The sequence below is a fragment of the Brassica napus genome, chromosome C9 (assembly GCF_020379485.1).
Source record: "Brassica napus cultivar Da-Ae chromosome C9, Da-Ae, whole genome shotgun sequence".
Classification (NCBI taxonomy): Eukaryota; Viridiplantae; Streptophyta; class Magnoliopsida; order Brassicales; family Brassicaceae; genus Brassica; species Brassica napus.
In genome coordinates, this window is record NC_063452.1 from 5,844,157 (window position 1) to 5,856,861 (window position 12,705).

The 12,705-nt window shown below is 36.7% G+C and overlaps 1 protein-coding gene across 1 annotated transcript; it reads right to left on the minus strand.

The window, feature by feature from the left end:
- Positions 1 to 2,709: 2,709 nt before the first annotated feature.
- Positions 2,710 to 5,104, minus strand: LOC106406468 (WAT1-related protein At5g64700-like). The gene is made up of 7 exons (XM_013847143.3): positions 4,750 to 5,104; positions 4,587 to 4,649; positions 4,118 to 4,234; positions 3,779 to 4,022; positions 3,406 to 3,564; positions 3,166 to 3,317; positions 2,710 to 3,080 (listed from the first exon to the last, which is right to left on the minus strand). Exons 1-7 carry the CDS (start codon positions 4,926 to 4,928, stop codon positions 2,933 to 2,935), a joined length of 1,062 nt encoding a protein of 353 aa, XP_013702597.1. The 5' UTR covers positions 4,929 to 5,104; the 3' UTR covers positions 2,710 to 2,932.
- Positions 5,105 to 12,705: the final 7,601 nt, after the last annotated feature.

Consider the following 12,705-nt stretch of genomic DNA (forward strand, 5'->3'; position numbering starts at 1 on the left):
GAGTTCATTCATCCAAGATTGGGACTCATAGACCTCTCATGTCACTGATCTCTCCTCCATGAAATGTTCTACTCTTTTTCCTTGACTTGGGTTTTCTCCCAAAGGGTTTTACCTAGTTGAGGTTTTAACGAGGGAATACTTCATGGCTTCCAACCTTGACTTGTTCCACATGGTCAAGCTTGAGGGGGAGTGTAGACATGAAGCAGAATTAAGCTGTTAGATTTGAGAATTAAGCTGTTAGACTTGAGAAGACAAGCTGATAGACTTGAGAAGACAAGAGGCACTAGACTTGAGAAGACAAGAGGCAAAAGTGATGTTGACTCAGATCCTTCTCTCTCCTATCTACTTACTCTTTTCTCTAGTCCATTTGTCTGACTTGTTTATGCATTGCTAGTCTACTTAAAAACATGTATTGAATATTAAGTGAGAGAATGGAATAGAATTTTTCTCAGATCTACTTTCTCTCTCTTTGTTTTTCAATGTTCTTCGTCTAAATCTCTTTATCCTCACGTTCTTTAAGAAGGAACACGGCAAAAGCCAATCTCTCAGTCCCTTGTTTCACGAGGTAACGTTTTCCACATTTATCTGTACGTAAATCATTTAGATGTTTGTACGCAAGTGGTTATACAATCAGAACATGGCTGTTTTGAATTCTCAAAAAAAAAAAAACATGTCTGTCTTTTAAAATTAAATATTTTTACAAGAGATTTTATTGATTCTTGGAAACGCTTCATTTTTATTTCCGAACATACAATCATGTTTAAGAATCGTTAGATATAACTTCTTATTTGATAAAAATAAATGATATCTTCTTATGAATTAGGACATGATCAAAAGATAAAAGCGTCTCTTGCGTTCTAAGTCTCAAAAACTTATTTTAAAAATATTTTAGAACTATTTATACAAAATATAGTTCTACGCAAGGGAAATGATAATGTGTGAGAGTATTCTTCTATACAGGACAAAGTAATAGGAAAAGAGGTAACCGATATTACTCCCACAGAACCTGAGACCAATGACAAAACTGGTGCTTCTTCAAAGGTTACAAAGCTTGATGATGCTTCTCCTTTAATGGCTACTAATGTAAAAGCTCCAGAATCCTTTGACGTTCAAACTCGAAATGATCTTGAAGTCAAGATTCCAAAAGATTCCGAGGTTAAGACTCCTGAAACGCCGAAAGCTAAGGAGGCTGAAGAACAAGAAGTTCATTTTTCAGAGAATTGGGAGGTTAAGTTTCCAGGGGAATTGGAAACTAACACAACATCAGGAGTTGTTAAGGTTAAAGAAGAGTCAAAACCTCCACAAGTTTCTAAGGTTTCTGCTCCTGAATTATCTGACGTGAAGGTTACGAAAGAGTCAGATGTTCCTAAGGTATTGGAAGATAAGAATGTTCAAGAAGTTTCTGATGTTCCTACTCTTCCTGAATTGTCCAACACTAAGGTTACAAAAGAATCTGATGTCCCTAAGGTCTTTGAGGATAAGAATGTTCCAGAAAATTCTGAGGTTCATGCTCCTCCTGAATTGTCTGACATTAAGGTTACAAAAGAGTCAAATTTTCCTAAGGTCTTGGAAGATAAGAATGTTCTGAAGACTGGTGAAGTTAAAGCTGCAGAGTTAGAACTTCTGAAGGTTTCAGAGGTTAAATCTTCAGAGGATTTAGAGATTAAAGTTCCAAAAGTTTTTGAAGTCAAAAATCCTGGAACATCTAATGTTAAGGTTGAAACAAAGGTTAAGACTGATCAAGAAGCATATCAAGTTAATACTGGAGAAGATACAGAGGTTCCAGAGTTTCTAGATGCTCAAGAGAAGATTGATAAAGCTGAAGCTCAGATTCTTGAGGACATTAAAGTGACAGAAGATAAAGAGATTATGATGTCTGAAAATGAAGAAGAAAAAGGTTTGTCTATTGAGAAGAAAGTCAAAGAGTCTACACTATCTGATTTAGATAGCAAATGAGTTACAAAAGAGACAGAGAAGGGTTAGCATCTTCTTATAGGAAATTTCATTTTGTGTTTTTGAAATCTCCTTTGTTTTTTTTTTAATTTTTGTTTTCTAATTATGGGGGATAATTAGTCTATTTGCATGTCTCCAAGTTGGAATTATGTTGATGCCTTGTCCCTGGGCTCATGTTGAAGGCCCTTATCTGTCTAGATTTGGGGTTACCATTTCATGCAAGAGTCCAAGACCGTTCTCATCTCTTCTTGTTGGTTTATGGCCACTTGTCATTGGACTGGACGAACCTTCTATTTACCTTAAGTGATTCTCTCTTGGCTTCTTGTTTTATTTTTCTGTTCTACAGAATAATTCAACACGATCTTATTTAGTTATTAGTTTTAATTTCTTATAAATGGGAGAAAAAATCACTAGTTTTTTTTGTTGTGATTTATTCAACTAGTAAATGTTATAAAACTCCATAAACAAACTGTCATAACATGTTGTTAATAACATGTTGTTATTCCTACCAAATTAATAATATGTTTACGGAAAGAGAGAGATAAGTCTGGAAGATGTAAGAAGTAACGATAAAGGAACTCAATTACAACTTTTAAAACCACTAGTTATCATTGCTTTGATTAGCAATAAGCAAAGTGCAATCCATTGGACATTCCATATTACTATTATAATATTCAGTGCTATATATACTCAAAAGGAAAACTTGCAAATTGTCAGAGACTTTTCATTTCATACCAAAAAAGGTTTATGCCCCAATATTTTAACATATTGTAACTTTATTCTCTTTTTTTGCGTGAAAACAAAGCCTATGGAAAGTTAAAGAACCACCCTAAGAAAACATATGCTACAATCTGAAACAGGTAGAAGTAGTTAAGTGGGACAAAAACTTAAAGCAAACTTATCTGGACTCTATTATATGAATGATGATTAGCACATATATATAATAAGCATAATGTATAATACAAACTAAGACATTCATTCAGCTAATGACAACCTTCACTTCATTGCAAACATCACTGTTTTCTTTATGTGGATCAGTCTTCTGATCACCAATGTTCTTCAGCTCTCGACTTTTCCCCCACAGCACACAGTAGAGTCCTATAATCAGTAATAATCCACCTAGAATACTACAAAGACAATAAATATATAAGTTAATTTATTGAAGAAATATTATATACAGTATTTGAAGAAAAAATAATAAGATTGTAGAACCTTCCAAGCCTGATGATCTCGCAAAGTAGAATCCCTGATGAGAGTAGAGTGAAGAGTAAAGACAAAGGAGTGAACATTGATAAGAAAACAGGTCCCCTCTTCTCTATTACCCATGATTGCAAATAATATGCTACGCCTGTTACAATGAATCCCTGCAATATATGTCATATATATAATAATTATTAGTAATTATATTATGGAACATAAAATTGTGGTAAAATGAAAGAGTCATCTACTTACACAGTAGATGACTGCAACGAGTCGTAGGTTCCAACCAAGCTTCCATGCTGAGATATCTCTCTCGAATGCAATAGCGATGACGAAAGATTGGATGGAACTCAATAGACAATGAAAAGTCGTGAAGTATAGCTTCGAAGGGTAAACTTTTAACACACGACCCTGTTTGAGTTTTATATAGCGAAAACAAAAAGTTAAAATAGCAAAAAGTATCACAATTATTCAATCAGCATAGTAGATAAACAAATGATTTAATCCAACCTACTTTGAAATTTATAATAAACATCACAAAAGATTGCTACTTCACGTATTACTAAATTTAGTACTAAATAATAAATTAAAAATATTATAATGTATGAGCAATTTGATTAGGTACCTGCAAAACGAGCCAAAGACCCCATAAAATGTTGGAGGTGATCATGAGAACACATCCTTTGACCCAAGAGGTGGAACCACCGGAGACATGGCCGGGAATATTCCGGTGATGAAGGTGAGGGCATATAGGTAATTTCAATACTGGACCTTTGTAAAGGGCTAAGGTAATTACCCCTCCCATGCACACAGTTATCCCCATAAGCTTCGCTGTTCCTTGTATGGTCTTAATCTTAAGCGTCTCCGTTCTTCAATTATAGACACAATAAGTAAATACATCACTAAAAATTATGTGATGACAAGAAGAGAGGCAAGAAGAATGCATTGTAATTAGTATATATACCCAAGAAACAGAGCCAAGAAGAATGTGATGGCCGGAAGGGAAGCTGTTGTGGAAGCGGCCAAAGTTGCCGAAGTGTATGATAATGCGATTCCGTTTAAGTCCAAGCTCAATGTCACACTGAAAACCCATTAGAGATTATGGTTAACTGATAACTAGAAGATAATGTTTAACAAAGTTATTCGCATTTGTTAGCACAATTAATTAGTAAAATATTGATAACAAATTAATTTGTAAATAGTTGTATTAGATTCTAACAAAAGAAAACACAATATCTTCATTATCAAGAATCGAATTCATAATATGGCACATTTTCCTGTTTATATTGTATACCATCTAAATATAAAATATGATCCTTAATGAAAAAATAGATCTTTTGAGTTTTTACTTTAAATAGAAAAATATATTTTAACATATAAACGCAAACAAACAAAAAAACATTCAAAGAAAATGAATCCTAAAACGTACTTACCCAAATAAGGAGAGCATGAAGATTTTGATGAAGGTAACAAATGAAAGAGGTGGAGCACTTTTCCTAAAGAAAAAAAAGAAGAGCATACTTTATATATATTTTGTAAGGATATTGTACATGCTTATCTGTCTAAAATATATTATTAAAATTCAGAAATATATACCGTTCGAAGAAGAAAGCGAGAGGAGCCAAGAAGATGGTAGCGAACGCTTGACGATAGAAAACGAAGACGAAAGTGTTCATTCCACCATTGAAGACAGCTTTAGAGATCAAAACCATGATTGCATATATGATTTGTATCATAGTCACCACCATGTAAGGTTTCTTCGTCTCCATGTCCATCGATCGATAGACTGATGATTTTGGTTTTGTTTTGAGTTACTGGAGAGATCTATATGTATATGTATGGATTACTCTCTGACTCTTTGTAATGTTCTTCTCTGAGTTAGAATAAGAAGCTAGAGTGGGTATTTATATAAGCATGCACAATACTTGATGTTTTATGACGGTAGTATTCGAAAATAATGAAATAGATATTTCAAAGTACGTAGCTAATTAGAGTGGAGGAAGAGAAAGTTACTTTTGTGTCACTATCTCACGATACCAACCAAAATTATTTTTGATGTTGACTAAAGAAATTTCTGATAGATGTCCTCGTTCCGTCCACCTAGTAGATTTACTTTAGTGCATAGAGTGAATTTATAACACTGTAAAAACATAGTTTAGTAGAAACAAAATTTGGTTAACGAATAACATGTTAAAATGATTGCAAAGACTAATTTTATCAAGACAGATATGGACATTATATTTTTCTTGAAAAATAACGTTAATCAAGGAAAAGGAATGTGTTCTTAATCAAGAGTGTACGATGGTATGACATAACCAAGAAGATTAGCAGCCGGTTCAGATGATTGCTGATTGAACCGGAAGGTTACATGTGCTCAGCACGTGAGTGCAAGAGGAGTGTTAAAACGACGCAGTATGGATTGTTAGATTTCTTCTTATCTTGTTGTTGATTCTTGAGCTGTGATATACAGCGAGAGAAAGAAAATCATTGTACACGAGAGCTCGAGTTAGAGCTGAGATCGTAGTGAAGTTGCTGGCCATCCCAGCTCCGGTGAACATAGCATCCCTTCCACATCGGAAAGGTGCGGTGAACGATCGCGTAAACAATTCGTTGTGTTTTTACTTGTTCAAACACGAGAGATTCCTTTAGAGAGAGTGAGTGAGATTAGCACAAATCGATCAAAAATCCGTATAGTTAAACTGATTAGACAACTCAGTGAAGTCAAAAATTATGTTCCTTCGTTATGCAATCATGTATGAAAATGCTTAATGAGTCCGTTATATTCCATCTAATGTTACACTAGTCCAAACATTATCCATACACAGGTTACTCCTGCATCTAGCTAGCTTTATACCTTTATTGGTTTATACATAAACTAATGCACTTGGCTATTTGGGACATAATTTATCAGTTAGAGCTTTGTCAATTAACTATTGCTTTCCTGTGTTTACTAGTGATTTTATAGGCTCAATCATGATCCATATATAACAAAGACGCCTAAAAATAAGTTGTCCCTTCGGTGTTATCCAATAAAAGACTGTCCAGAAATAAGTTAATGACATTATAATGCATAAAGATATGCAATCAGTTTTAAAGAAACCATAAAAGTCAAAAAAATAAAAGGACCAATGTGATTAAAGTGTGTGATGACCCATAGCATGTGGTTTAAACGTATACGCCACAAAGTAGATGTTGATTGTAAACCGCGGACGTCAACGTTATCACGACTTTTCGCCATGCAAAAATAATATAATCCGTATAGCTTTTTTTTTTTTGCTAAAAAATATAATCCGTATAGCGAGTATCGCCACTATTATAAAGTTAGCTTCTTCACCTGTATGTCCCTCTTTTCAAATCACATTTTATTAATTTGGTATACACATATAACATGTGTTCGGATCGTCGAAACCAACGTAATAAACCTGAAACTGTTTTGTTTATTTAGAAATACATGGATTTTTCTGTGCAAACAGAAATACATGGATTTTTCTGTGCAAACAGAAATACATGGACTATTTTTATTTTATTAAACTACTTGTGTCTAATCAATCAATGATTGATTGATTTTATTTGTATGATACAAAACTTATAATTACAACAACCTACGAAAGGAAACCTCGCACCGCCCTTTCCTTCGAGCGTCACTGTCGAGAATCGAGATAAACATGTCATACTGAGTACTGTATCCATTAACGCTATGATTTGATGATAAATTATGCAAATTAAAGTTCCAAACTTCAAAAACAAATAAAAAAAAAAAAAATTATGCAAATTATGAGAAGGATGCATTCAAGGAATATACGCATCTCCAATCATTTTCTTCCTCGATTTTTAAAGTGAACCTTCCGTCTAAAAAGAAAAAAAAGGACGACTAAAGAAGAGAAGCAAAATATATCATGGTCTGGTCAAGAAAAGAGCTATCGTTGTCGTCAATGAAAGAAAGAAAACTAGCTTCACAAATTTTAAACGTTGCAATAAATGTATACGGCACCGGCTTTGAAGTTACAACAAGAAAGTACTGACTTTAGTCCGAAAAATACAAACTACAAAGTACTGATAGAGTACAGAAATATCGTTCGACACAAACCAGTTATAGATAAATGAATCCGACACAACAAAAAAACTCGTTGGTTCTACCATTATTGGGCTTAATTAATACACAAAGGCTCATATTGAATCGTTTGTCATGCGATTTGCACGTGAGCAAAATGATTTTCTTTTAACACTGGTTTATTACAAGACTAATTCTTAGGTTCCCCCCTAGGGAACATATAAGAAGTTTGAAAAGAGCCAGAACAATGCTTCTAACGAGGCGGTTGATGCAGCTGCTACGGCACAACGGAGCGAGAAAGGAAAAGAGATTCTGGTTGAAGATGATGTGAAGAAGGAACACGGCAAAAGCCAATCTCTCAGTCCCTTGTTTCTCGAGGTAACGTTTTCCACATTTATCTGTACGTAAATCATTTAAATGTTTGTACGCAAGTGGTTATACAATCAGAACATGGCTGTTTTTAATTCTCAAAAAAAAAAAAAAACATGTCTGTCTTTTAAAATTAAATATTTTTACAAGAGATTTTATTGATTCTTGAAAACGCTTCATTTTTATTTCCCAACATACAATCATGTTTAAGAATCGTTAGATATAACTTCTTATTTGTTCTGTCTAGTCCTTCACCGATAAATGCAGAAGCTGAGAAAGCTGCTCACCAAAAATGGTCTACTCTTGCAAAAGCAGAAGACTCGTTTCTCAGACAGCGTTCTCGGATACAGTGGACGATTCTAGGTGATGCCAATACGGTTTTCTACCATAGAGAAGGCAAGAAGAGACCAGAACCAGATTGTTTTCTTTATAGATGATAATGATATTATCATTGACGACCTCGATGCCATAAAAGCCCATGCTGTAAGCTACTATCAGGACATGCTCGGAGGTATTTTGGTCCCGACAATTTCGTCCCCGCAAGATATTGCAGCATTGGTACCAATCAAATGTGACTCGATTTCAATTTCTCTCCTTGAGGCGCCTTTCAGTGCTCAGGAGATCAAGCTGGCGTTCATGTCTCTCCCTAAAAATAAGGCACCAGGGCCTGATGGTTACCCGGGGGAGTTTTTTACCGCACATTGGGACATTGTTGGGGCAGATATGATCAAGGCAGTAGGCGAGTTCCTTCAGACAGGGCAATTACTGCAGCAATGGAACTCCACTATTCTCACTTTAGTCCCGAAGAAAACGAATGCCTGCAAGATCTCTGACTTCCGGCCGATCTCTTGTTGCAATTCAGTCTATAAAGTGGCGTCAAAGCTTCTTGCAAACCGCCTAAAGCAGGTCCTCCCAAGGCTCATCTCTAATGTCCAGTCTGCCTTCATACCAGGTCGTTTGCTTGTAGAAAATGTCCTGCTCGCCACTGATCTTGTGAAGGGTTATAACTGGAAGGCAATCTCAAAGCGTTGCATGCTTAAGGTAGATCTTCGAAAGGCTTTTGATACGCTTAACTGGAGCTTCATCCTCAACACTCTCGAGGCAATGGATTTCCCTCCTATGTTTAGGAAACTAATAGAGCAGTGTATCACGACAACACGTTTCTCGGTTGCAATAAACGGTGAATTCTGTGGTTATTTCAGGGGAACTAAAGGACTAAGACAAGGTGACCCCCTCTCACCATATCTTTTTGTCTTAGCTCTTGAAGTATTTTCTCAGATGCTACGCGAGAAGTTCAGTGATGGATCTATTGGGTATCATCCAAAAGCCTCCTCACCATGTGTCACACATCTAGCATTCGCAGATGATATTATGGTATTTTTTGATGGAGAGAAACCGTCTCTGGAAGCAATTGCAAGGACTTTCGATACTCTTGCAAGCTGGTCTGGGCTAACAATGAACAGAGCGAAGACGGAACTATACACGGCAGGTCTGAACCAGAATGAATCTAACGACTTGGCAAGTCTAGGATTCACACTTGGTTCATTACCTATAAGGTATTTGGGGCTGCCACAGATGCACAGGAAGCTCCGGATTACCGATTATAGACCACAGCTTGATAAGCTTAAGGGCTGTTTCACTGCATGGTCCACTAAGGCTCTATCTTTTGCAGGAAGAAAACAACTACTGTCCTCTGTCATCTATGGTACCATCAACTTTTGGACATCTGCTTTCTTATTACCGAAAGGGTGTTTGAAGCAAATCCAGTCCCTATGCTCAAAGTTTCTGTGGAGTGGTAAGATCACAGGAAACGCTAACGTCAAAATTTCATGGACTACAGTCTGCCTACCAAAACGTGAAGGGGGATTAGGCTTTCGTGATTTCGGCTTGTGGAACAAAACACTTTGTCTGAAGTTGATTTGGAGGCTGTTCGATAGTACTGACTCGCTCTGGGCTGATTGGATAAAAGGAAACAGAATGTTTGGTCGGAACTTTTGGGAGATTGATGAGAAAAAGGCGACATCATGGACATGGTGCAGTCTATTAAAACTGAGACCTCTTGCAGCTCTGTTCCTGCGGGCTGAACTGGGTAACAGTGCAACTATCAGTTTCTGGTGGGATCATTGGATTCCTCTAGGGCCTTTGATTAAGCGTTTTGGTCTCAGGGGTCCTCTTGAGCTTTCTATTCCAATAAATGCAGTTGTCTCAGATGTTTATGTAGAGGAAGGTTGGCGCCTTAGGGGAGCGCGCTCTCCCTGCTGAGGAGCTCCAAATTCATCTTACCACTATCAACCTGCCCCAGCCATCTCAAGATTCAACCAATGAAGACTCTTACTACTGGGAGATTGCAGGGTCCAAGACCAAAGGTTTCTCAACAAAGGAGACTTGGGAGGTACTCCGTCCACGCGAGCAGGTAAAAGATTGGGCCGCATCCGTCTGGTTTAAAGGTGTTGTACCACGACAAGCTTTCACTCACTGGGTTGCTCAGTACGATCGTCTCCCTACAAGGGAAAGATTGGTAAGTTGGGGCTTACAAGTTCCTCTTTGCTGCTGTCTATGTAACTCGATGGTTGAAAACAGAGACCATGTTTTCCTGAGATGCAATTGGTCAGGGCAACTCTGGAATATGATCCTGCGAAGGTTGGGCCTAAGACAACTAGCTTTCCACACATGGACGGCGTTCTCGGAGTGGATTAAGCTAAGAAGCTCACATTGCTCTAGGCTCCTTAAACGTCTGGTCTCCCAAGCAACAATATACAATATCTGGATTGCAAGGAACAGAAGATTTCATGACAACAACAACTCAAATCCAGCCCAAGTGTTCAAGATCATAGACCGCCAAGTCCGAGACATCATTCTGGGACATCGGCACCAACGGAAATTCAGCGGCCTAATGCAAGATTGGCTCGCTTTTGAGTAACAACACCAGCCACTTCCATTCATCTGGAAGCTCTTTTGACTAGACCGAGCCTTGTTTTTATTATTTTTGCCAAGGCAAATTCTAGAATGTTTAAAAACTATTGTATCTTCTGCTTCATTAATATGAAAATTCACATTTTGGCAAAAAAAAAAAAAACTTCTTATTTGATAAAAATAAATGATATCTTCTTATGAATTAGGACATGATCAAAAGATAAAAGCGTTTCTTGCGTTCTAAGTCTCAAAAACTTATTTAAAAAATATTTTAGAACTATTTATACAAAATATAGTTCTACGCAAGGGAAATGATAATGTGTGAGAGTATTCTTCTATACAGGACAAAGTAATAGGAAAAGAGGTAACCGATATTACTCCCACATAACCTGAGACCAATGACAAAACTGGTGCTTCTTCAAAGGTTACAAAGCTTGATGATGCTTCTCCTTTAATGGCTACTAATGTAAAAGCTCCAGAATCCTTTGACGTTCAAACTCGAAATGATCTTGAAGTCAAGATTCCAAAAGATTCCGAGGTTAAGACTCCTGAAACGCCTAAAGCTAAGGAGGCTGAAGAACAAGAAGTTCATTTTTCAGAGAATTGGGAGGTTAAGTTTCCAGAGGAATTGGAAACTAACACAGCATCAGGAGTTGTTAAGGTTGAAGAAGAGTCAAAACCTCCACAAGTTTCTAAGGTTTCTGCTCCTGGATTATCTGACGTGAAGGTTACGAAAGAGTCAGATGTTTCTAAGGTATTGAAAGATAAGAATGTTCAAGAAGTTTCTGAGGTTCCTACTCTTCCTGAATTGTCCAACACTAAGGTTACCAAAGAATCTGATGTTCCAGAAAATTCTGAGGTTCATGCTCCTCCTGAATTGTCTGACATTTAGGTTACAAAAGAGTCAAATTTTCCTCAGGTCTTGGAAGATAAGAATGTTCTCAAGACTGATGAAGGAACAAGAAGAAGTGACCAAGGAGAATCACGTAGAAGAAGAAAGTCAATGTGAGAGAAGATGCCACTTGACATTGGTTACAAACCAAAAAGAAGTTGAGGATACGCATGCATGTGTAGTAGTTAGTGAGAAACTACTATAAGTATGTATGTGTGGTGTTCTAAGAAAGATAAATACAATTCTCATAAGAATAAGAGTTGGAGTTGGAGTAAGTAAAAATGTATGACATACAAAGTTATTATCTCTCTTCTCTCTCTACAAGAACAAACCAAACGTGAGAGAGGAAAGAGAGTGTGTGCTAGCTTGTGTCATGATTGAAACACAAGCAAAACTGAGAGAGTAAAAACAGAGACAAAGAGAGAACAAAAACATAGTAATTAAGAGAAAGTGTGAGCTGGCTGTGAGGTGAGACCAAGCCAAAAGTTCAACAATTTCAACAAAAAAACGGGAATAAACATGACGGCCCAGAGCCTACATGGTACCTACCACTTTCTTGTATGTTCTTGGTTTATCAAAGAAGTCTTCTAATCTAATCAATAAAATTTTGATTACAAGACTGTTAAACATGTTGGAGGTACGATGCGAGGCGCAGGAGCTGATCAAGTCTCTGTTATGGTTAGAACTATGATTGAAATTAAAGTCAGCAAGAACGCTCTCCGTATGTTCTATGCGCTTGGGTACAAACTAGACCACGAGCTTCTCAAAGTTGGATTCGCATTTCATTTCCAAAGGACCGCACACATAAGTGACCACATGTACTGACCACCAAGAATTGTTTTTTATTTGGACACTTAATAGATTATTCTCCATTCTTTCTCAAACTTTCTGTAAAACCAAAAGCAAGAACAATCTTATATATAAATTGTTAGGGTTAGTTGACCAAAAAAAAAAGAAATAGATTGTTAGGGTTACAAATACATTGGACGGAGGTTTATTCAAAATTGGATTTGAAAGCAAGGAACTGGAGACTCGAAAATCACAAACACAGCTTCGTCTCCTCTCCGTAATCTATCTTCTCTGTAACCGATGAAGAAGAAGAATTTTTTACCACGGCGTTAAACAACTTTGACGTTTGCCACCTCAATTATGTTAGAAAATCTAACAATTACATGGTCAATGTTAACGACTTTGTACCTTCTTCTCTACTACTCTTCTTTGCTCCGCTTCTTCTACGTGACTCTCCTTGGTCACAAAACAAAGGTTTACAAGCCGTCGTGTTCTGTTTTTTTGTTTCCTTTTTGTTAGTTTTTTTTTCCAGTTGATA